The 18,217-nt window shown below is 54.1% G+C and overlaps 10 protein-coding genes across 22 annotated transcripts; 4 read left to right on the top strand and 6 right to left on the bottom strand.

Annotated features, from left to right (window-relative positions):
* Nucleotides 1–276: 276 nt before the first annotated feature.
* KVP17_004599 (uncharacterized protein) lies at nt 277–915 on the top strand (the record flags this gene model as incomplete). Its single annotated transcript, XM_068522930.1, has 1 exon — nt 277–915. One exon carries the CDS (start codon nt 277–279, stop codon nt 913–915), a length of 639 nt encoding a protein of 212 aa, XP_068374061.1.
* Nucleotides 916–1,095: 180 nt separating this feature from the next.
* Nucleotides 1,096–2,682, bottom strand: KVP17_004596 (uncharacterized protein; the record flags this gene model as incomplete). The annotated part of the gene is made up of 1 exon (XM_068522918.1): nt 1,096–2,682. One exon carries the CDS (start codon nt 2,680–2,682, stop codon nt 1,096–1,098), a length of 1,587 nt encoding a protein of 528 aa, XP_068374049.1.
* A 442-nt stretch (nt 2,683–3,124) lies between these two features.
* On the top strand, nt 3,125–3,433 carry KVP17_004604 (uncharacterized protein; the record flags this gene model as incomplete). The annotated part of the gene is made up of 1 exon (XM_068522938.1): nt 3,125–3,433. One exon carries the CDS (start codon nt 3,125–3,127, stop codon nt 3,431–3,433), a length of 309 nt encoding a protein of 102 aa, XP_068374069.1.
* A 44-nt stretch (nt 3,434–3,477) lies between these two features.
* KVP17_004602 (uncharacterized protein) lies at nt 3,478–4,593 on the bottom strand (the record flags this gene model as incomplete). Of its 3 annotated transcripts, XM_068522935.1 has the most annotated exons (3): nt 3,478–3,662; nt 3,793–4,365; nt 4,407–4,593. In XM_068522935.1, 3 exons carry the CDS (start codon nt 4,591–4,593, stop codon nt 3,478–3,480), a joined length of 945 nt encoding a protein of 314 aa, XP_068374066.1. The 3 variants fall into 3 exon arrangements, with proteins under 3 accessions (XP_068374066.1, XP_068374067.1, XP_068374065.1); XM_068522934.1 differs by lacking the exon at nt 3,478–3,662 and having other exon boundaries at nt 3,716–4,365; XM_068522936.1 differs by lacking the exons at nt 3,793–4,365; nt 4,407–4,593 and having other exon boundaries at nt 3,478–3,660.
* Nucleotides 4,594–4,711: 118 nt separating this feature from the next.
* On the bottom strand, nt 4,712–5,410 carry KVP17_004601 (uncharacterized protein; the record flags this gene model as incomplete). Its single annotated transcript, XM_068522933.1, has 1 exon — nt 4,712–5,410. The coding sequence occupies one exon, from the start codon at nt 5,408–5,410 to the stop codon at nt 4,712–4,714; it is 699 nt and encodes a 232-aa protein (XP_068374064.1).
* A 22-nt stretch (nt 5,411–5,432) lies between these two features.
* On the top strand, nt 5,433–7,133 carry KVP17_004605 (uncharacterized protein; the record flags this gene model as incomplete). Its single annotated transcript, XM_068522939.1, has 1 exon — nt 5,433–7,133. The coding sequence occupies one exon, from the start codon at nt 5,433–5,435 to the stop codon at nt 7,131–7,133; it is 1,701 nt and encodes a 566-aa protein (XP_068374070.1).
* Nucleotides 7,134–7,232: 99 nt separating this feature from the next.
* On the bottom strand, nt 7,233–9,240 carry KVP17_004598 (uncharacterized protein; the record flags this gene model as incomplete). Of its 4 annotated transcripts, XM_068522926.1 has the most annotated exons (5): nt 7,233–7,984; nt 8,011–8,162; nt 8,189–8,539; nt 8,565–8,843; nt 8,870–9,240. In XM_068522926.1, the coding sequence occupies 5 exons, from the start codon at nt 9,238–9,240 to the stop codon at nt 7,233–7,235; spliced, it is 1,905 nt and encodes a 634-aa protein (XP_068374057.1). The 4 variants fall into 4 exon arrangements, with proteins under 4 accessions (XP_068374057.1, XP_068374060.1, XP_068374058.1 ...); XM_068522929.1 differs by lacking the exons at nt 8,189–8,539; nt 8,565–8,843; nt 8,870–9,240 and having other exon boundaries at nt 8,011–8,161; XM_068522927.1 differs by lacking the exons at nt 7,233–7,984; nt 8,011–8,162; nt 8,565–8,843; nt 8,870–9,240 and having other exon boundaries at nt 8,185–8,559.
* Nucleotides 9,241–9,425: 185 nt separating this feature from the next.
* KVP17_004597 (uncharacterized protein) lies at nt 9,426–15,611 on the bottom strand (the record flags this gene model as incomplete). Of its 7 annotated transcripts, XM_068522923.1 has the most annotated exons (7): nt 9,426–10,532; nt 10,593–10,790; nt 10,819–12,746; nt 12,776–14,554; nt 14,584–15,001; nt 15,038–15,392; nt 15,421–15,611. In XM_068522923.1, the coding sequence occupies 7 exons, from the start codon at nt 15,609–15,611 to the stop codon at nt 9,426–9,428; spliced, it is 5,976 nt and encodes a 1,991-aa protein (XP_068374054.1). The 7 variants fall into 7 exon arrangements, with proteins under 7 accessions (XP_068374054.1, XP_068374051.1, XP_068374053.1 ...); XM_068522920.1 differs by lacking the exons at nt 10,593–10,790; nt 10,819–12,746; nt 12,776–14,554; ... (1 more) ...; nt 15,038–15,392; nt 15,421–15,611 and having other exon boundaries at nt 9,426–10,559; XM_068522922.1 differs by lacking the exons at nt 9,426–10,532; nt 12,776–14,554; nt 14,584–15,001; nt 15,038–15,392; nt 15,421–15,611 and having other exon boundaries at nt 10,714–12,672.
* Nucleotides 15,612–15,632: 21 nt separating this feature from the next.
* On the bottom strand, nt 15,633–17,201 carry KVP17_004603 (uncharacterized protein; the record flags this gene model as incomplete). Its single annotated transcript, XM_068522937.1, has 1 exon — nt 15,633–17,201. The coding sequence occupies one exon, from the start codon at nt 17,199–17,201 to the stop codon at nt 15,633–15,635; it is 1,569 nt and encodes a 522-aa protein (XP_068374068.1).
* Nucleotides 17,202–17,318: 117 nt separating this feature from the next.
* Nucleotides 17,319–18,217, top strand: KVP17_004600 (uncharacterized protein; the record flags this gene model as incomplete). 2 transcript variants are annotated; one of them, XM_068522932.1, is made up of 1 exon in its annotated part: nt 17,319–18,217. In XM_068522932.1, a coding segment is annotated over one exon (899 nt), but the record flags the coding sequence as incomplete, so codon positions are not given. The 2 variants fall into 2 exon arrangements, with proteins under 2 accessions (XP_068374063.1, XP_068374062.1); XM_068522931.1 differs by having other exon boundaries at nt 17,319–18,197.

The following is an 18,217-nucleotide window of genomic DNA, read 5'->3' on the forward strand; positions in this document are numbered from 1 at the left end:
GGGAGTTCTCTCTGTGTGAGCACTAATCAGATATCATGCTCTCTTTGTTTACGGACGTGCCACATCTCACCGAACACCCTCCGTATGAAAGGAAGTCACGTCGGAATCTTGCTGATCCCCTTGCTGTGTCATCTTTGCGAGCTTTGGAGCTCAAGACACGCATGTCTGCTGTCAGATACAATACAAATACACTTGAGAACCTCAGACGCCGACGTTCCGATCTACACAACGCGGACCCCACAGAGGCCACACGTCAGAGTGAAATAACAGTATTGAATGCCGCACTTCCCTCGATTTCACAAAGGCCCCAAATTTCGGAAGACAGTTGATCCGACGCACACTTTCACCGATGAGGACTTCAGTTTGGGGCAGGTCGAGAAGGACGTCCTGGGCTCCTTGACTGGTAAGTGGGAAGAGATCAAGTCCCGCACAGACAAGACCGCGGACGATGCCTTTTTGACTGCGTTAGGCGTCAGCTGGATCAAGCGGAAGGCTATGCGCAACTACGCGCTGAAGGTGCAGTTCACTGCTGTTGACGACTGCTATTTCCACGTTAAGGGGTTCTACCCGCTGCGAATCACCAAGGAGCTAGCCATTCCAATTGACGGGAGACAGCACATCGTCGACGACGGCGAGGTTGGTTTGTTGGACAAGTGCCACGCGTTCGTTGGTAAGGGAGCGCTGGTGCAACATCGCGTAGGCGAGACTGGCACCATGGTGGACTCGCGCTTGGTGTTCGCCTCCGATCCGAATGGTGAAGTTGCAGGTCCTGTGCAGTTCATGAAATGGGTGTGGGTGAACGCTGAGGGCACCACGCACATGACCACCACTTGGTTTGCTAAAGTGGATTTCGACCCTGAGTCCGTACTACAAGCAGGAGCAGGAAGCCAAGACCTCGATAGTGATCAGATCTAACCGCTTTTAAGCCACGCTAATAGCGTGGAGCTAATAATATCACCTGTGAAGCTTGTAGACGACTTCTATGTAGATGACTTTATGTAGACGACTTTATGTAGACGACTTTATGTAGACGACTTTATGTAGACGACTTTTATGTAACAAAGACAAGAAGCAACATCACCGGTGTCACAAATGTCAAGGCGTCAACCTCTTAGGGTCACGAGGGAAGAGGCAGCTCTTTCGTATGTTCTTCAAACCCAAAAAGAGCATCACCACTCTCTCGAGCCCCACGCCACAACCGGCGTGAGGGTAGGCTCCCAAGCTGAACGCATCGATGTAGCTCTGGATACCGGCAACGTCCATTCCGCACGCTAAGGCGCGCTCAGCTAGATAAACGGGCTCGTGGACGCGTTGAGCGCCCGAGACGATCTCCTCGCCTCGCATAAAGAAGTCGTACGAGTTACTCAACCGAATGTCCTTTGGGTCAGGCATAGAGTAAAAGGGGCGCACAGCCAGAGGGTAGCGGACGAGCATGTAGAAGTCAGTGCCGTACTTCTCCTTGACCAGCTTTCCCAATTTCTTTTCGTTGACAGTGTCGAGATCGTAGTCGAAGATATCGTCGGGGCCAGGGACGTCCGCCCCCGCTTCCCTCAGCATAGCTATACCTTCAGCGAAGTCTAAACGGGGGGCGTCTTCGATCCAAACAAACGGCTCGACGCCAAACTGCCCTTGGATGATCTTCGCTTCCTCACCGCACTGCTCAGTCAACCCCTTGAAAATGTACTTGAACATTGAATTGAATTCGTCAAGGACTTCATAGTAGTGCTCCTTGAATGTCATCTCGACGTCGAGGCCTGTGAACTCACACAGGTGGCGATGCGTATTGGAGTTCTCGGCGCGGAATACAGGACCGATCTCGAACACCCTGTCGAAGTCTCCCGATAGAGCCATCTGCTTGTAGAGCTGCGGCGACTGCGCGAGGCACGCAGGACGATCGAAGTACTTCAACGTAAAGACGTTGGTTCCACCTTCCGACTGACCGCCGAGAAGCTTTGGCGAGTGGATTTCCGTGAACTCATGCTGCAGGAGGTACCCTCGGAAAAGTTCGCATACCTTGGATTGAACTCGAAATATCGCTTGACTAGCGAACGTCCGGAGATCCAAAATGCGGTTGTCCAAGCGAACATCCTGGCCAACAGAAGCGCCCTCAGCGGAGGCTTCAGGAAGATTGGCGTCCTTCAGCATAAAGGGCAGTTGGGGGAGAGACTTCGTAACACAAAGCATCTGCTTAACCTCCAATTCGACGTGTGATTTAGAACAGCCAGACACCGGTTGGTCCGGCGCAACCACACGTCCGAAGAAATCGCAGACGGACTCCAAAGGCACGCCGCCTGCCCACTTGATCATATCGCGTGTTGCGTGTTTGTTGCTATCCAACACACCCTGCAACGTGTGCAATTTCTCCCTGAGAACCACGAACCCAATTGCCCCTTTGCACCGAGACTCGTGGATGCGAGCTCGGATCCAGACGTCCTTGCCGATGTCGGCTTCGGAGAGCTTCGATAGGGAAGTCCACACGCGAGTCGTGGTCGCGGATGACTGGATTAGAGGCAAGTAACCATACTCAGCCTGGTCCAGAGAGTCCGCCTGCTTGTTCATTATGGCCGCAGCAGCGGCTCTCTCGGCCTCTACCTTTGCCGCTCTGAGAGCCTTCTCGGCCTCCTTTGCCTTTTCCTTTTCCAACTTCTTCAGTTGGTTCTTAGACAGTGGCTCGTCAGTCATTAATTTGATGAATTGCCGATCATGATTTCGGTCCATAAGAACTCGCTGGTGGCACAGGTGTGGGCGGAGACGTTCGAGCTGCGGCTTCAGGTGCCATTGTTGCTGAATATCTAACTCAGGAGCTGGAGTGGCACTGCAGCTGCGCGTGGATTATGGTGCTGGAGACCGCAGTCGTCTCTGGGGTCGCATACAGCACGCTCAATTCACCCCCACGTGGCCTTCTTGGTCATCCGGTTCTCCACGGCGTCGCAGCGTTGACCACGGTGGTGGGACTGGCAATGTCTACCTACATAATCTTGATTGGTGGGGACAGGTGCCTTGTGTAGCAGGCACTCATTGCTGTATTTGGGCGTCTAGTTGCGCTCTGCGGACTACTGGGGGCGTCGAGAGTCTCCGAAAGTCAACCAAATTTCTCAGACAAAAGCAACGAGTGTTCTTTTCGATGTTCTGCACTGTGGTATTGTGCTTCTTCCTTTCATCATTAGTTCACGTCTACTCCCTGGAGAGGGCTGAACGACTTTCTGTTGTACCTCGAGTGATTCTAACGGCTGTCTTCGTCTGCGGCTTGGCCCTCGCCTTCCGTCTGCACAAGCAGTTTCGGCACAATAGAAAATCTGCCAAGTTGGTTGTGATAGAGGACGGTGTTGGCGATCTTGGGGATCTAGATGAACACGCTGCGCAGCATTGGCAAAGGCTCGTTCACGCATCATTCCACAAGGCGCAGTTGAACCCGGAATGGTGGCCACTCTAGATCAGTTTTACAAATGCACAAGCATCCAGACGGTCTAAAATTAATCATTCTTCATCCTCCTCCTCATCATCTTCTACCTCAACGGATAGCTTCAAGGAGTCATTGTTGTTCAAACTCTTCTGTGTCATCAAATTCCTCTTCTGCAGTGTGGCCAGAGGGTTGTCGAAGCTGTTCGCTAGCTCCTGCTGGCCTTCTGCCTGAGAATCGCGCCCTGTTTGGTCTGACATTACTGAATTATTCTTATTAATCATCACCAGTCGTCATGTTTTTGTGTATGTGTTGTTACATGACTCGTAGTTTACGCTCGGGGTGACAAACACGATCCTCTGTAAACGCCAGCTTAGTTCCACAAAACTTACACTGTAATGATTTCTGCGTAAAAAGGACTACGAGAGGCTTACGGCAATCGTCATCATCGTCGTCGATGAATATGGACTGGGGAGCCATGGACCTTGACAACTGCTCCTGGAACTGCTTGATCACAGACAGCTGGGCATTCATGACGTTCTGCATCTGCACCTGCCACTCCTTTGTCCAGTCCACAGCCGGGCTTGACTGAGGGGAAAACTGCGCATGCATCATCTGTTGCACCATATCGCAGTACATGTTCTGTTGCGAGGCCATCACGTCCGAGAACGGAGCCGAAACCGGAGCGCCTGTGGGATTCTCGTCGCGAGGTCGTTTCCTCGTGGCGGTTGGATCGGAAGCGGTTGGTAGGGTATCCTGGAACCAGAACGGCGCCTGTGCGTCGTCTGTGGCCAGCAACAGCGGACTAGAGCTCTCAGCCAGACTCGGAGAGAGCACACTAGAGTCCAGGTCACCATCTAGCCTACATCGCTTAGGGTTGGGATCCGAGTTCCATGAGCAATCGAATGCTGACGTTAGAAAACTTAGACTATCATCCACAACAGCATCGGAAGTCATCGACAGATCTGTAAAATATCATTACCACACCTAATCGTAAAAAACTTACACCCATCCACGCCGCCCATGTTGTAGCAGGGCTCCAATGTGGGTTCCAGCACGCTCTCGAAGTCTAATGAGGTCAGGATAGACGGGGACGTATCAGGCGAATCAGACCAAATGAGTGAACTGTCCAATGAGTCTGGGAGCACCCCTGAGGGTTCGAATTCTTCAACTGATGCGAAAGGTGGAATCATCTTTGATGCATCCAATATTGCCTAATAATCGGTGTGCCAGCTGAGACGACTCACAAAGCCAGCCCACACACAAGTGATGGCAGGAGTAAAGTTCCAGGTTTAGTACGACTGCGATCAATTAACAGGTGACCCGGGTTCCCGAGTTGTTTGGGGTGGGTAATTTGAACCCGCGGAAACGCTTGGATGATTCTCCAGTTTCTCCAGGAGAGATTGTGGTGGTGGAGGGCTTGCGGCCGTACTCGATTGCTTCTGGCCCTGAAGGTTTCGTCTTTGCGACAGCCACTTCTCTGTTGCTTTGGTGTCGCGCGAACGCATCCTTCAACATTTTTAGAACATCGATAGCTGGGGATGTATTGCGTCTGCTCTGATTCTCTTCCTCTAGCGCAGCTCTCTGCTCGTCAACCTCACGCTGACTTTCTCTGGCTGCTTCCCCAAGCGATTCCAGCGCGAGATCGTCATACGGCGCGGTGTCTGTAACGTCTACGGAGAACGCGCCGACTGGAGGAGTCCTTAGGAATTGGGAGGTGTACCAACCCTCATGCAACACAGATGAAAAAGCAGCGCCGCCCAATTGGGCGAAGCGGGCCCCAGACTTGGGGATCTGCTGCCATCGTGACCTCCTTTTGTCCCAAAAGCCCTTGTCACTCGACTTTATCTCACGAATCATCCTCTGACTCAAATCGAAATTCCGCTGCATATTATGAAAGAAATCATTCAACTTAGCGGTTTCTGTTGTCACACGGCGTCGGAACGCCGCAGAATTTGCGTAGTGGCCGACAGTCTGAAGGCACAACAACACCCGAATGCCGGTCGTCATACGCAATATTAAACCATTTCCGATGGACAACGCTAAGCAGGCCGAGAGTGTGGAAACTGGCGGTGGGGCGCCCCCCCAGATAAGCGCAGCCGAACGTCGGAGGCAGCGGAAGGCTGAGCAAGCGGCCCTCAAGGCGAAGGAGAAGGCTGAGAAGAAGGCCGCTGCGCCGGCGAAATCGACCAAGACAGAGGAACTGGACCCGACCAAGTACTATGACAACCGGGTCACGGAGGTGCAGACGATTCGAAGCACTGGACGAGAGGTTTATCCTCACAAGTGGCACTGGACCCTGCGTCTTGGCGAGTTCAAGTCGAAATACGAGAACCTGATCCCTGATCAGACCGTCGAGGAGTTTCAGAGCGTCAGTGGCCGCGTAATGCGGGTCGCCGGTAGCGGTTCCAAGCTGAAGTTCTTCGATCTGCATGGTGACGACACGAAGATACAAGTGATGGCCTCGGCGTCGAACCACACTGATGCTGAAATGGAATTCACCGCTGCGATCGACGCTGTCCACAGAGGCGATATCGTTGGGATAGAGGGCCGGCCGGGTCGATCAAAGACGGGCGAGTTGTCGATTTTCGCAAGTAAGATCCGAGTTCTCTCTCCATGTTACCACATGCTTCCCTCATCGAAGGGCAGTCAGGAACTGGCGAACCAGGAGATCCGCTACAGGCAGAGGTATTTGGACTTCATTTGTAATCCCGACAACAAGCGCACATTCAAGGTACGATCTGAAATCATCAGCTTCCTTCGGCGCTTCTTCGACCAGCGTGACTTCGTCGAGGTGGAGACACCGTACATGCATGCCGTTCATGGAGGGGCTTCTGCTCGTCCATTTGTAACGCACCACAACGACTTGAACACTCAGCTTTTCATGAGAGTTGCTCCCGAGTTGTACCTCAAGATGCTGACGGTTGGAGGAATGGAGAGAGTGTATGAGATCGGCAAGAACTTTCGAAATGAGGGTATTGACCTTACTCACAACCCAGAGTTTACGGCTATCGAATTCTACTGCGCTTACTGGGACTACAACGATCTACTTGATATCACCGAGAAGCTACTCTCGGAGATGGTTCTGGCGATTCATGGTTCGCAAAAGATTTCCTACCACCCCGACGGGCCCGAAGGCCGTGAAGTTGAGATCGATTTTTCGCCTCCCTTCCAGAGAGTGAGTATGATTGCTGAGATCGAGAAGAAAAGCGGCGAAGTCATCCCTCGACCACTGCACTCTCAGGAGGCGATTGATCACATGTTGAAGGTCTGTGCGAAACACGAAATCGAGCTTCCTCACCCTGCAACAGCCGCTAAGCTGATCGATACCCTCTGTGGGCACTTTATCGAGGACGGTCTTGTGAACCCCACATTCATCATCGACCACCCGGAGATAATGTCACCCCTGGCGAAGTGGCATCGCACCCTGCCTGAGATGACTGAGCGAGGAGAGCTGTTCGTTTGTGGAAAGGAACTCGCCAACTTCTACACAGAACTGAATGACCCATTCAAGCAAAGAAGTCTCTTTCAACAGCAGGTGCAGGACGCTTCCAAGGGAGACGACGAGGCTCAACCTTACGACGAGGGATTCTGTACTGCCTTGGAACACGGCCTGCCTCCTACGGGTGGCTGGGGTTTAGGCATCGATAGGCTGACGATGTTCTTGGCTGATAAGCACAACATCAAGGAAGTCATTCTCTTCCCAGCAATGAGGCCTGAAGTGCGCAAATAGTTGAAATCACAGATCAATTCCATGCACAGCGTTTGTTTGTCACCTGCTGCACCTCCAACTAATTATGCCAATAGCCAAACAGAGATCAGGTTTACTGATTCAATCACCCACGTCTACTACAGAAGGATTCGCTTTGAAGAAGAGGGTCTTCAACCTTTCAACATCCGTATCGCCAAATCCACTGAGATTCGCAGGAGTCAGATGGTCAACCCATGTGAGCCATGTGTTCCTTCGAATGCTAGATTCCACTGATGCGGCTTCCTCAACTTCAAGTTCATCACTGATGAGGTCCTTGATGTGTTCGTGTGCTTCGTGATAGTTCTCGGAATCGACAAACTTACGCACAATATTATCGACATCCGATTTCTTTGATGACTCCACTGCCTGGACTTGATGGAGCAGAAGGGCCACCCCTCCAGCATTTTCGGGACCCTCAAGACTGGAGAGTAGGATTGTCCACCTAGCGTCTCTTGGCTTTAGTCTTTCAACATAGTGCATCAGGGATCGTCGCGATAGGCGCCACTCCCAAACGCCGCCTCGCACGGCAATGCGAAAGGATCTGCGACGGCTGATCGCGTGGAGGAACCGACACACTCCGATGATGAGCGAAGCCGCCCAAGCAACGGCCCGGTGAACGAAGACTCGGCAGGCCGCAATGACCAAATAGAGCACGTCAAAAGAAAAGTACACGCCGTACTTCAGCTGCACTAGTCCGAAAGCCTCGGTAAGGGTCGTTTCTAGGTTGGCCAGGAATATTATTTCCTTGATGTTGAGGGGACTGATCTCGTAGAAGTCTTCTCGCACGAATCTCTGGAAGACTTCTCGCAGCACATTGTTGACGCTCTCCGTTACTGTGTCTTCCTGAATCGCCACTCACTGAACCGGGGGCAGATCTTTTTGGATAGAGTGGCCTCCTCCGCGGAGTCGGTGTGCTGCGACACATCGACGTCTAACAGCTGTCCCAGCGGCCCGTACGCGCCTGTTATGTCGACGGCGCCCACGGTGAGGTCCTGCAGATCAAACACCATGCTGTGTGGCGGCGAGATCGACCTCACTCTGGAACCGCGGAGTGAGATCCCTCTCTGAAGTGCTGGTAGGCCGCCTGCGCTTGTAGAGCGAATCCCGCTCTGAATGTGCCTACGACCCGAGTGGTTCCCTTTGCCTGGGCCGTGACGCGCTCGGTGATGTCTCGAATGTGTGGCGCGTCAGCCTCAGCGTCCTCCACATTTTTGGGCTGCTCCACAGGCAGTGGAGATCCGAGTAGACATACGACGGGAGTGTAGACGTCGGACCGACGATGCTTTGCGAGGAAAGCAGTCAGAAGGTAGCTCACCAATCGCACGTACCTCTTTGGAAGGGGCACACCGCCCAGTGCCGAGGGATGCAGGAATTCCCGAAGGTCGTACCTGTGGTTTTCTGCCCTCATCCCACTCTTGTGTTCCATCCAGCAGCACGTGTTCTCGATGCAGATGCCACAACTGGAATCGTACCGTCCATGTGGAAAGGAAAACTGTTATCACCGACAGGGGAAGGTGGGGTTGAATCATGTCTTGGGGGTCGAAGCGCTGTGCAAGACGTCTGATGAGCGTCGGCCTTCGTTCACGCAAACGATCCCACAGCTTCCCATGGGTAGCAGCGTGGCGGCGGAGCTGGTCCATTGACATGTCGCGGCGCAGCTGTTTGCCGAGCTGCCGCGACGCCTGGTCGAGGCTGTATGCAGTGTGGTCGTCTCTCACCGCTTGTACGTGGGGAACCATTCCGAAAGCTTACGCAGGTGAGGGAACCAGACATCCCAGTTCTGGAGGAACGGCGCAAAAGCGATGTCCACGTCGAAAAATGTTGGGTCCTCTTGAGAGTTCCGTTCGCTAATGCCGTCTGACACACTGAAGCGTCTTGGGACTACGACTCGTTCCATGGGGATATGGACGAGGCCTGGCATCGGGCGACATGGTGCGTCCTGCAGTATCGAAGTCTGGTGGACGATACCGTCCTTGTCAACGAACCTCATGACGTTGGATACCGGCTTGTGCGGAGTACGGAGGAAGCGAGGCGCCGCAACAGACAGGACCTCCCCTGAAGCACGACACCAATTGACATCTCGCAGCATGAGTGTTAGGCCTACGGCTATGAGTATAGGATCATTTAGTCATTGAAAAGACACCCAACGAAAGACAGTGGTTCGCACACGAAGCCAAAGACTGATGATAAGACAACGAAAGACAAGCCAAAGATTGATGATTCGAATATGAGTAAAGCGAAGATGTTTTGCATGATATGCAACGCCAATAGTTTTCACAGGCTCTCCAGCACTTCATCCAGCTCCTGCACTATCTGCTGCTCTCTCTCTCGACTCTCTGCCACCTCGATCCTCTTCCGTTTCTGCCTATGGCATCCGGCAATCAACGAGTAAAGCCAGCAGCAGCTTACGACGGAACAAAGCGAAGTACAGAAACCGAGCCGCATATATCGCGGTACACAGAGGGCCAGCGGCACATACACGAGCGCGGCGACGCCCAGCGACACCCTAGCCGTCCACATAACGTTGCTCCAGTACCAATCGTACACTTGCTTCGCCACGAAGGCCACCTGGTGAAAATGCTCCACGGTGATGCGATCTCGATGGCTCAGCCAGTCCTGCTGCACATGGGTGTCGATGAGAAACCGTCGGTCCACCCGCGTCCAGGGCTGCTGCACTCCAAGGCGGAAAAGATACGTTCCGTATCTGTAGTCGAAGTTCTCCGCAAACGTGCGATTGAAATCCTGCACTCGCGCACGGTACGCCTGCCTGAGGTAGCCATCCTCCTCGTCGCAAGCTCGCTGAACTTTGTCCACTGCGGCCATGGCAAAGACGCTGGTGGGGTACGGGTAGGCTGTTTCGATGAACTCTTTTCCGATGCGAGTGCGCTCGTCGTAAATTGTCTTGAAGCAGTAGGTCAGTACGTCAAGCCCCTGACATTTCTGTTGAAATGGTTTGTACCACCGGTAGTCATATCGACTGTACACCGCTGGGGAACCTGTCACCGGTCGGCCGTCTACAACATGCTCAGGGTACAAGAACGACTTAGCGTCGCACAGCCGAGCCCTCATTTTGAGAGGCAACCAACCTTGTGTCAAGTCCACATCAGAATCGAAGTTGAGAGAATTATTCAAATGGGGATCCTTTGTCCATCGCGGTGAGCGATTAATGAATTGGTGGAAGGCGTGAGCCCCGCAGCACGACTTCACAGGTCGTATATCCCGCTGAACTTGCGGGTCAGGCTCTAGACCGCTTCCCCGCGCCAGCCACTTGCTCACCGCGGAGAAGTCGGCCCCGTCATCAGCAGCGCATAGCACCACACCCGTTTCATAGTACAGATCTGGACGGACGGTTTTATCCAGCAATGGGACGGCAATCACCAGCTGGGCGCCAAAAGCAACGGCTCTCATTTCTGTCACACACGAAGATCACTGCTGGCTTACGCCTGCGTACAGAGACCGAACCTCCCCGCCACGGGCGTTTATGCCCACAAGTGCCACATGGGAGACGCTTTTGATGCGGTCGCTGGGATCAGGCATCTTTTCTCGGTAAAGAAGCTCATGGTCATGAAGAACTTCCAAGAAGCCATCGGCGATGTCGACTGTGAGAGAGAAGAAGTCCTGCGGCGTGACCGCCACAGGCTGCATGAGTCGGTGACCGCCGCCTTACAAGTATCACGTCTTTGGATCCTGTGCTGTTTTGGAATACCGCCTCAACCAGCACATCGTTCTCCGAGGTTTTGCTGGCAAGCAGAACGACCCTCAGGTCGCTCTGGATGTCCAACGCGAACCCCAGTCTCCCCTCAGCTGGTACCTTGATCTTCGCTTGCACCCTCGACTTCCAGAACACGGACTGACGACCTGCGCACAGCGCTGTAGGCACCAGTAAGGAGGCTTCCGCGGACACAGACGTCACCAGAAGTGGAGTCGGGTCCGTCACCTCAACCCTCGGCTCCGATGTCGGTTCAGGCGTTGAAGACGACTTCTCACAGTCCAGTTGTTGCTTGGTCTTGGGGTGTAATGTGCTTTCAATGCTGCCACCTGGAGCTGACCAGTCGCCTGACACCGACGCTTTGAAGTCGGAGCCAAGCCGCCACCCATCTTGTTTCGGGTAGAAGAGTTCACGTTGGCAAGAAGCCGTAGGGGAAACAAGCAGTCTTTTTACTGAGTCCAGAATGGCTTTCCCAGCCTGACCGACAGCTCCTATCTGAGGCGGTTTGATTTCAGGGGCCTCCTCAGGCTCGAGCTGAATCCCCTGCTCTGCTCTCTCTGCGTTTTCCTCCTTCCATAATTCATCCGCCAGCTGCTGTAGAAGGCGTTGCGCCCCCTTTGCAGCTGGTGCTGCGCGGGGAACCATGAAACTCGCCAACGCAGGGAGTGATGAGGAATGCCCCCAACGGACAGACCTGAAAGCTACCGTCACAGCGTCGCCATCGGAAACCAGTCCGTCTACGAACATGCCGACCTGTCCTCCGGTAAGTCGGTGCTTGGGAATCCACTGAGTGCGCACGGCACTCGCCGTAGGATTGAGGGCGCCCAAAAACACGCCCTCTTCCCTCCAGACGGCAGCTCTGGCCCCGTTTGACCCCCATTCCAAACTCAATGGGAGTCCGCCAGACCACCGACGCAGATCCATGTCGTCGACTTCCAGCTTTACACGGTTCAACGGCTCTGACATCAGCCCCTGGTACACTTGGCGGAATTGCAGTCGAGGCGACATACCAGGCCTGGCCTCAACCTCTACGATGTTGAAGTTGTCCTCGTTCTGGCGGTTGAACACCAGCCCCACCCGACCGAGAGACTCCAGTGGCATCACAAGCCTCGTAGTTGCAAAGCCTTGGGGGTAGTGCCGCTCGTTCAGCAGGAGGACAGAGCCTACGTTGACGGAGCTGGAGATGGCCCCGGTATGTTCCACCACGGATTCGACCGATGCGCTTGGAGAGGATAGGAGGTCGAGTGGTGTGGTTGCGTCAACATGCCAATTGGAGGGCCCATCTTCTGCCGTCGGATGATCCATTATTTTTAGTAACGGGTGAAGCGACTTCAAGTTAGCCAAGTCTATTGGGGCGTCTGCCGTGTCACTGCGCGCCTTGGGAACGCCTCCTTGCAGCCTGTTGATCAAGTTTGCCTGGTTTTTCAGGGCTGCAGTGTATAACTCTCGAAGGCGCAGAAAGTGTCCCGCTGTCGCCATGATGTCACTTCTAGCCTGGCGCATCGCAGTCGTTTGACCCTCGACACCGGAGCTTAGCTCGTCCAAGTAGAGGTCAGACATGCGAATCATATCACCGAAGTCCGCCTGCAGGAACCGGTGGGGTGCAACTTGGTGGACTCCGCTCTTGAACTTCGCACTCTGCTGCGGTTTGGACAAATGCTGAACGTTGCTGACATCATTTGCGTCTTCCTTAGAGACATTGTCTATGCCCAGCACATCACCTGACTTGGGGTCTTTACGAACGACTTCCACGTCGGGAATCTCACCGCCCAGCACGGCTTTGAATGCAGTCAGTGACGGGTAGTAACACATGTTACCTCTAGCGGGCTTTAGAGCTAACAGGGGGTGGTCGATGGACCTTGGGGAAAGTGGACTGGGCGAGATTCCTAGGTAACTCCGCCACGGAACCACCTACGAAATCGGCTGTCTGGTCGCCGGCTATTCAGCTTGATGTTGCGCTTCAGCGACGAGGGGATAATCTGGACGTCGACAAGGCCACCCTCCTCGGGAACTACTCCGCTGTAGACACCAGAGAGACAGATAGAACTGGAATGCGAGAAGAATCCGCCGGAGACCTGAACCAGCTGGTCTCTGGTCGTTGTCGCATTGACCAGCTGGTTTTTGTTGAAAGTGAACTCTCTGCGGGCGCCCATGTTAGCCAAAGCTTTCCCTAGGTCTGGGCTCGCCTTGTCAGCAGGCGTCGCGTCCTCGGAGGTTGGACCTCCTGTTGTACGGCAATTGGCCGGGCAGCGCGCGACGAAGCGCTCCAGCACGCCGTTTCCACCCAAGCTGAGGGACTCCAGTGAAGATCCGCAGGACAGCGCTCGGCTGGGGTACTCGAACTCAACAAACGGCAATGTTGCCCTCTCTGTGTACAGCTGCAATCCTTTGGCAACTTGGCGGCTCCAGAAGGTCAAACTGCTCTCCGCCAGCGGCAATGAGAGAGGTCCGGGGCTCTGCGTCTCGAACGCAATCAAGTCTAAAATCGGGCTGGTTGGGAGGCCATCAGCGCTGAAGACGGGTTCCAAGACAGCGCCGTCTTTGATTACGATCGACGATTTGCTGTCGCTGCTCGGGACCAGAGAAGCATCCTGAAGTCTGGCTGGTCCAGCGGACCTCGACACCGTGAGCTTGCGGAAGTCTCCGTGGAAGGCCGTTGAGAGCGCGCCAGGCTTCACATCTTCCGGATCGGCAAAAGCGCCGACGCCACCCACCATAAAAGGGCCGCCGGAAGACTGGGCTCCGACAATCGTGGCGCATCCCGAGTCCAGCGGAGAGAGCAAACTTTTCACGTCGAACGCACCGGTGGAGGGCTCATAGGAGGCGGTCGCCTTGGCGACGTCCACAGTGAGCAGGACATTGCCGCCTTGCAACCCAGTAACGCCTGCATGGAGTGCTGTCTGACAGACACTGGAGTGAAGTGCATAACACCCTGGAGACCCAAACACCTTGGTGTTGGAAGGACCCTTTGGAAGGCAGCCTGACGGGCACGATGCTTGCATTTCGAATGCTTGCCCCTTGGACAAGATGCCCATAGATTCTTGGAACATGTGATGCACCTGTCTAAACGTTCGTCGGCAATCCAGTCGGAGAAGGTTGCCGTTTGGGCCACACAGCGGCTCTAGTCGTCCCCGGTATGTCGGAAATAACAGATGACTCGGGATGGGTTCCGGGATCAGCTGTCCAGGCTTGATCCAGCGCATTGTAAAACTGGGCGCACCTACGATACCTTCAGATGAGACCCGTATATTTCCTGGGGCCTTTGTCTGCAGAACGAAGGGCTTGGAGACCTTCTCCATACCCAAGAAGGATCCGGACCACTCGTCCAGGACCACCTCGCCGTTTACCTCCACCTTGAGGTCCGATCCGAGCCTGGAGACCACCAGCTTGTACTCGCCAGACTCCGGAACCTTTATGGAGCCCTCGGCTGTGAATTTGAATGGCGTACCTCTCTTGCCGCCAGGGGGCAATGCCACGGTGCGCGGATCGAGCATCAATGTCGACATCAAAAATGAGTTCGTGGGGCGGTTTGCGTAGATAACCCTGGCTAGTAGGCCGGAACCCATGGCTATCTCGGGCTCCAGCGACAGCATTACGCCAGCGTGGAGATTTCGGCGGACATCGCCGAATGACGCCTCGACAGCGGCAAGTGTGTTGTTCGTCACCTTTGACAAGGCTGCTGCACGTACGAGGTCTAGCGTTCTAAGACGCTCTGCGACTCACCGTCAGAAGCCTTTGAAAACTGTAACCCCACCTGCTCAAAACGGGTGGGCGTGGTAGCGGCCGGCAACTCTATCGTCTGAAGCAATTCCACCTTGGTGACTGGGGATTCGTTCAACCGTAATACCACTTTGTCTGGAACCAGCGGCCTGCAAGACGTGTCCACGCATCTCCATTTCACTGACTTGTCGCAATCGGCACCGACTAAGTCGGTACCCACGACGCTAAGACACCCTCCAGTGGGATTCAGAATCTCACCTGTAGGCAAGTGCTGCCACACGGGTATGGAGCAATCCGTGAGCCCCACCTGCTCTAGTTCTCGCTGAAACAGTCGAGGTCGCAGGCACACACGGGCGCCATCCTCAAAGGTGGCCACGACATGGTGCCTCGAGGGCAGGCTCAGCGCCGACAGAAATGCAGTCTGGGCTCTCATCGTATGCATACACTACGTCTCCACGGTCCGTGAGATCGATGTGCTTCCCTTCTTCAGCATCTGAGCATTCAGATTTAGCGTCTTTGTTCGGACTTGTGACAATGCTAGGGTCGGCCTGAGCAAAATAGACTGAGAGGGTGTCACCACGTGCAGCTTGTAGTCCTTGTTATCTTCCCTAAACCCCACAACGACCTCTGAGCTTTTCAGCTTCAACACCAGAGGCTGGATCTTCAGCAGTACCTCCGCCTTCATATCCACGTCATCCTCCAGGTCATCCGACAATGCCACTGAAGACTCGTGTGTTTCTTCGGACTCCATCTCGAAGGAGCTCAGAGATTCTACTTGAATCGGCTGCTCCTCCTCAAACTCCAATGGTTGCCTGCTAACCGAACCCCGTACCCACCTACACTTTGGGAAGAACGACTCGTCTTTCCCCCTGCAGCAATGCAATTTGCGTGTGGGCTGCGTGAAGTTGGTCGTTGGCCTCTTTGAGATTGAACTGCAGCTCCTCCACCAGAGACTCGAGCCGCTTGACCTCTCTGGTCTGCGGATCATGCTGGATTTGTGTTTTGACGAAGGTTCGCAAGAGCTGAGACATAATAAAAGAAAGATATGGCTGTCAAGCCTGTTGTCGGTTCGCAAGCATCAAATTGTACCTCTCTTCTAGTTGTTCATTGTGCAGACGCACTCCTTCAAGTTGGTTTCCCATGGTAATCCAGTTCTTCTTGGTGTTGTGCTGCCGCCCAAAGAGCTCTAACTTGTAAGGGCCTGGTACCAACCGCTCGATGATTCGGTACACCTCGTCAGGCTTCCGTGACGTCTCACGCACTTCCGCCACGATGACATCAGTATCCAAGTGCTTGTTGATGTTAGGTTCGCCCTTGATTCCCACAAGACAGTGTTCCTTAGAATGGTTGAGCCAGTGGCCTGTGCGACCAGTCCGCACCACCCTCTGGAGTTGGTTCGTCTTCACCCAGACCAGCTCGTCTATCTGCCGGTAGCCCCACATAGCCAAGCAGTCCCTTCCTAGTTCAAGTGCGCGGCCGGTTACCCAGAGGAAGAACAGACCTTCGTCTTGTATGAGGTCCAACCGAAGAAGCTTCATCTCTTCGTCTGACAGTGTGCCGTAGGGAAGATCCATGTGGATCCCCCAGGGGGGGTCCGCCATTATGACGCTGACAGTCCCTCGAAAAATTGAGAAGTCGAATGTTCGAACGTCGCAGTTAATCCACTGTGCGTCCACCTCCACACCGCTCCCAACGGTTCCCAGCTCATGGCTCGCGCTGGCATCCACAGTCGCAGCGTCGAAAGACGTCTGCACCCCTTCCACGACGATGGGGCCGCAACCCTCAACCGACATATCACCGTCGATATCGATTTCATAATGCACAAAGCGGCAGGATTCGATGTGTCTGCAGGTATCTAAGTAGGAGCAATCCCCCAACGAAACATCGGTGTGAGGAAATAGCACCGGTCGGAAATGTACCTTATCACATGGGCCTCCACGCCGCATCTGGGCGCACTGCACTCGAGTGCCTCGTCGACAGAATTCGCGGACGGAAGGGCCACCCAGGTTTTTGAATGCGCTCGCCTTTAGGCGTTGCCTGGCGGATGGCTCCGCCAACAGCTGTCGGAGCTCAGCCGAAGTCTCTTGTAGGACTCTGTCCTTCACGGTGGGCGCGTTGATGATCATATCGATGCCAACGTCCTTCGGAGGCGGAGGTGGAGGTGTGAAGGCGTCACCCGTGTTTGCCAAGGAGGCAGCCGATGCCGGTTTGCTGCTCAGCACACACAGATGGTCCACGCCATCCATGTCAATATCGGTAACGGAATCGTCCACGATGACCACTGGGGTGCCTATCTCTTCCAAGGACAGTCTGAAGTTCCTTAGGGAACAAAGCCGACGAAGGTGGATCGGAATGAGCGCCTTTGACTGATACTGTTTGAAGTAGTCCTTCTGAAAGGAGTCAAACAGCTCTGTCACGGGCATAGGAAGGTTGAGAGATTTTCCCAGCAGGTAGAACGTGACGATGATTCTCAAGTCGTGGGTGGATCTGGGATTCATCACAGGGCAAACCACAGACGCAGGACTTGGCGGCTCAAGGTCGTCTGCCTTAGCCTCCTTACTCGAGGCGCCACCCTCGAGTACTGCACGACGCCTTTGGATTCGTTCACGGAGCTTTGACATAATTTCGATTATTCAGGGGGGGTTGGTGAATGAGATCCTGTACGTTGACACTTCAAATCGAAAACGCTCTTCTGGAAATTTCGGTACATGTTGTTTTTTCCGTTATTATTTCCCATAATGGAATCAATACTTGTGAATGACTTAGGAGAGTTCTCCTACGACCTTTTGGTCCAAGGTATTTTCAAGATGCTGGACTTTGCTGACATTCTTCGTATTCGTTCGTTGAGCTCTGCGTGGAACAAAGCCATATTGCGTCTGCTGTTGAACGCCTCACGGGCACAGGAGACTGCAGTGACGCACGGAAAGCGCAGCGTCCCGCTGTTGCAAGTGAACGAGGCGCACTCCACAGACCAACCAAAGCCTACGGAGGTGGAAGACCTCGTGGTCTCCTCCTGGAGCAAGGAGTCTGGAAAGGAGCAACTCATAAAGGATGTTGCCTTCTATCGATGGCGCATATCGTACCAGCCTTCCAACTTCTCTGTCCTTTCTCGTAATGTGTGCATGGACAAGCGCTGGACTGGGATGTCACCTGCCCTCTTCGACACTATGCTCTTCAGACTGACCATGGTGGTTCACTTGAAGGTGGAAACGTGCTTCTTTCACTGCGCCTGCGCGACGTGTCAGCGATGGCGAGAGGGGTCCGGCGGGGAATCGGATCCAGCACCAGGAGAACTGCTCCGAATCGCGAAGCTTCACGCGTTCGACAGGTTATCGCTCGTGTATCAAGTGGCCATCAGAAATCGCGCCACCCTCGAGACACTCGACATAGAGGAGGTACCCTTAGACCTTACCTTTGGATTCAACGAAGATAGCGCTGTTCCCGAATTGAACATTGATTTTGTGGACGAGTCTTCGAATCGCTTTTCGTTCGATCAGCTGCGTTCGGTTCGTTATGGCAGAACCGTAGACTGTCGGCACATAGTCCCCTTTCTAGACTTTTGCTCGTTCCCAATGCTAACCAGCCTGGAAATAGGAACCCTGAAGGCTGTCTACCGCGTTTCCTCCCCGCTCTTCGG

This window comes from the organism of the source record quoted next, assembly GCF_019968985.1.
Source record: "MAG: Porospora cf. gigantea B chromosome Unknown PgB_NODE_443_length_18217_cov_126.436, whole genome shotgun sequence".
NCBI lineage: Eukaryota > Apicomplexa > Conoidasida > Eugregarinorida > Porosporidae > Porospora > Porospora cf. gigantea B.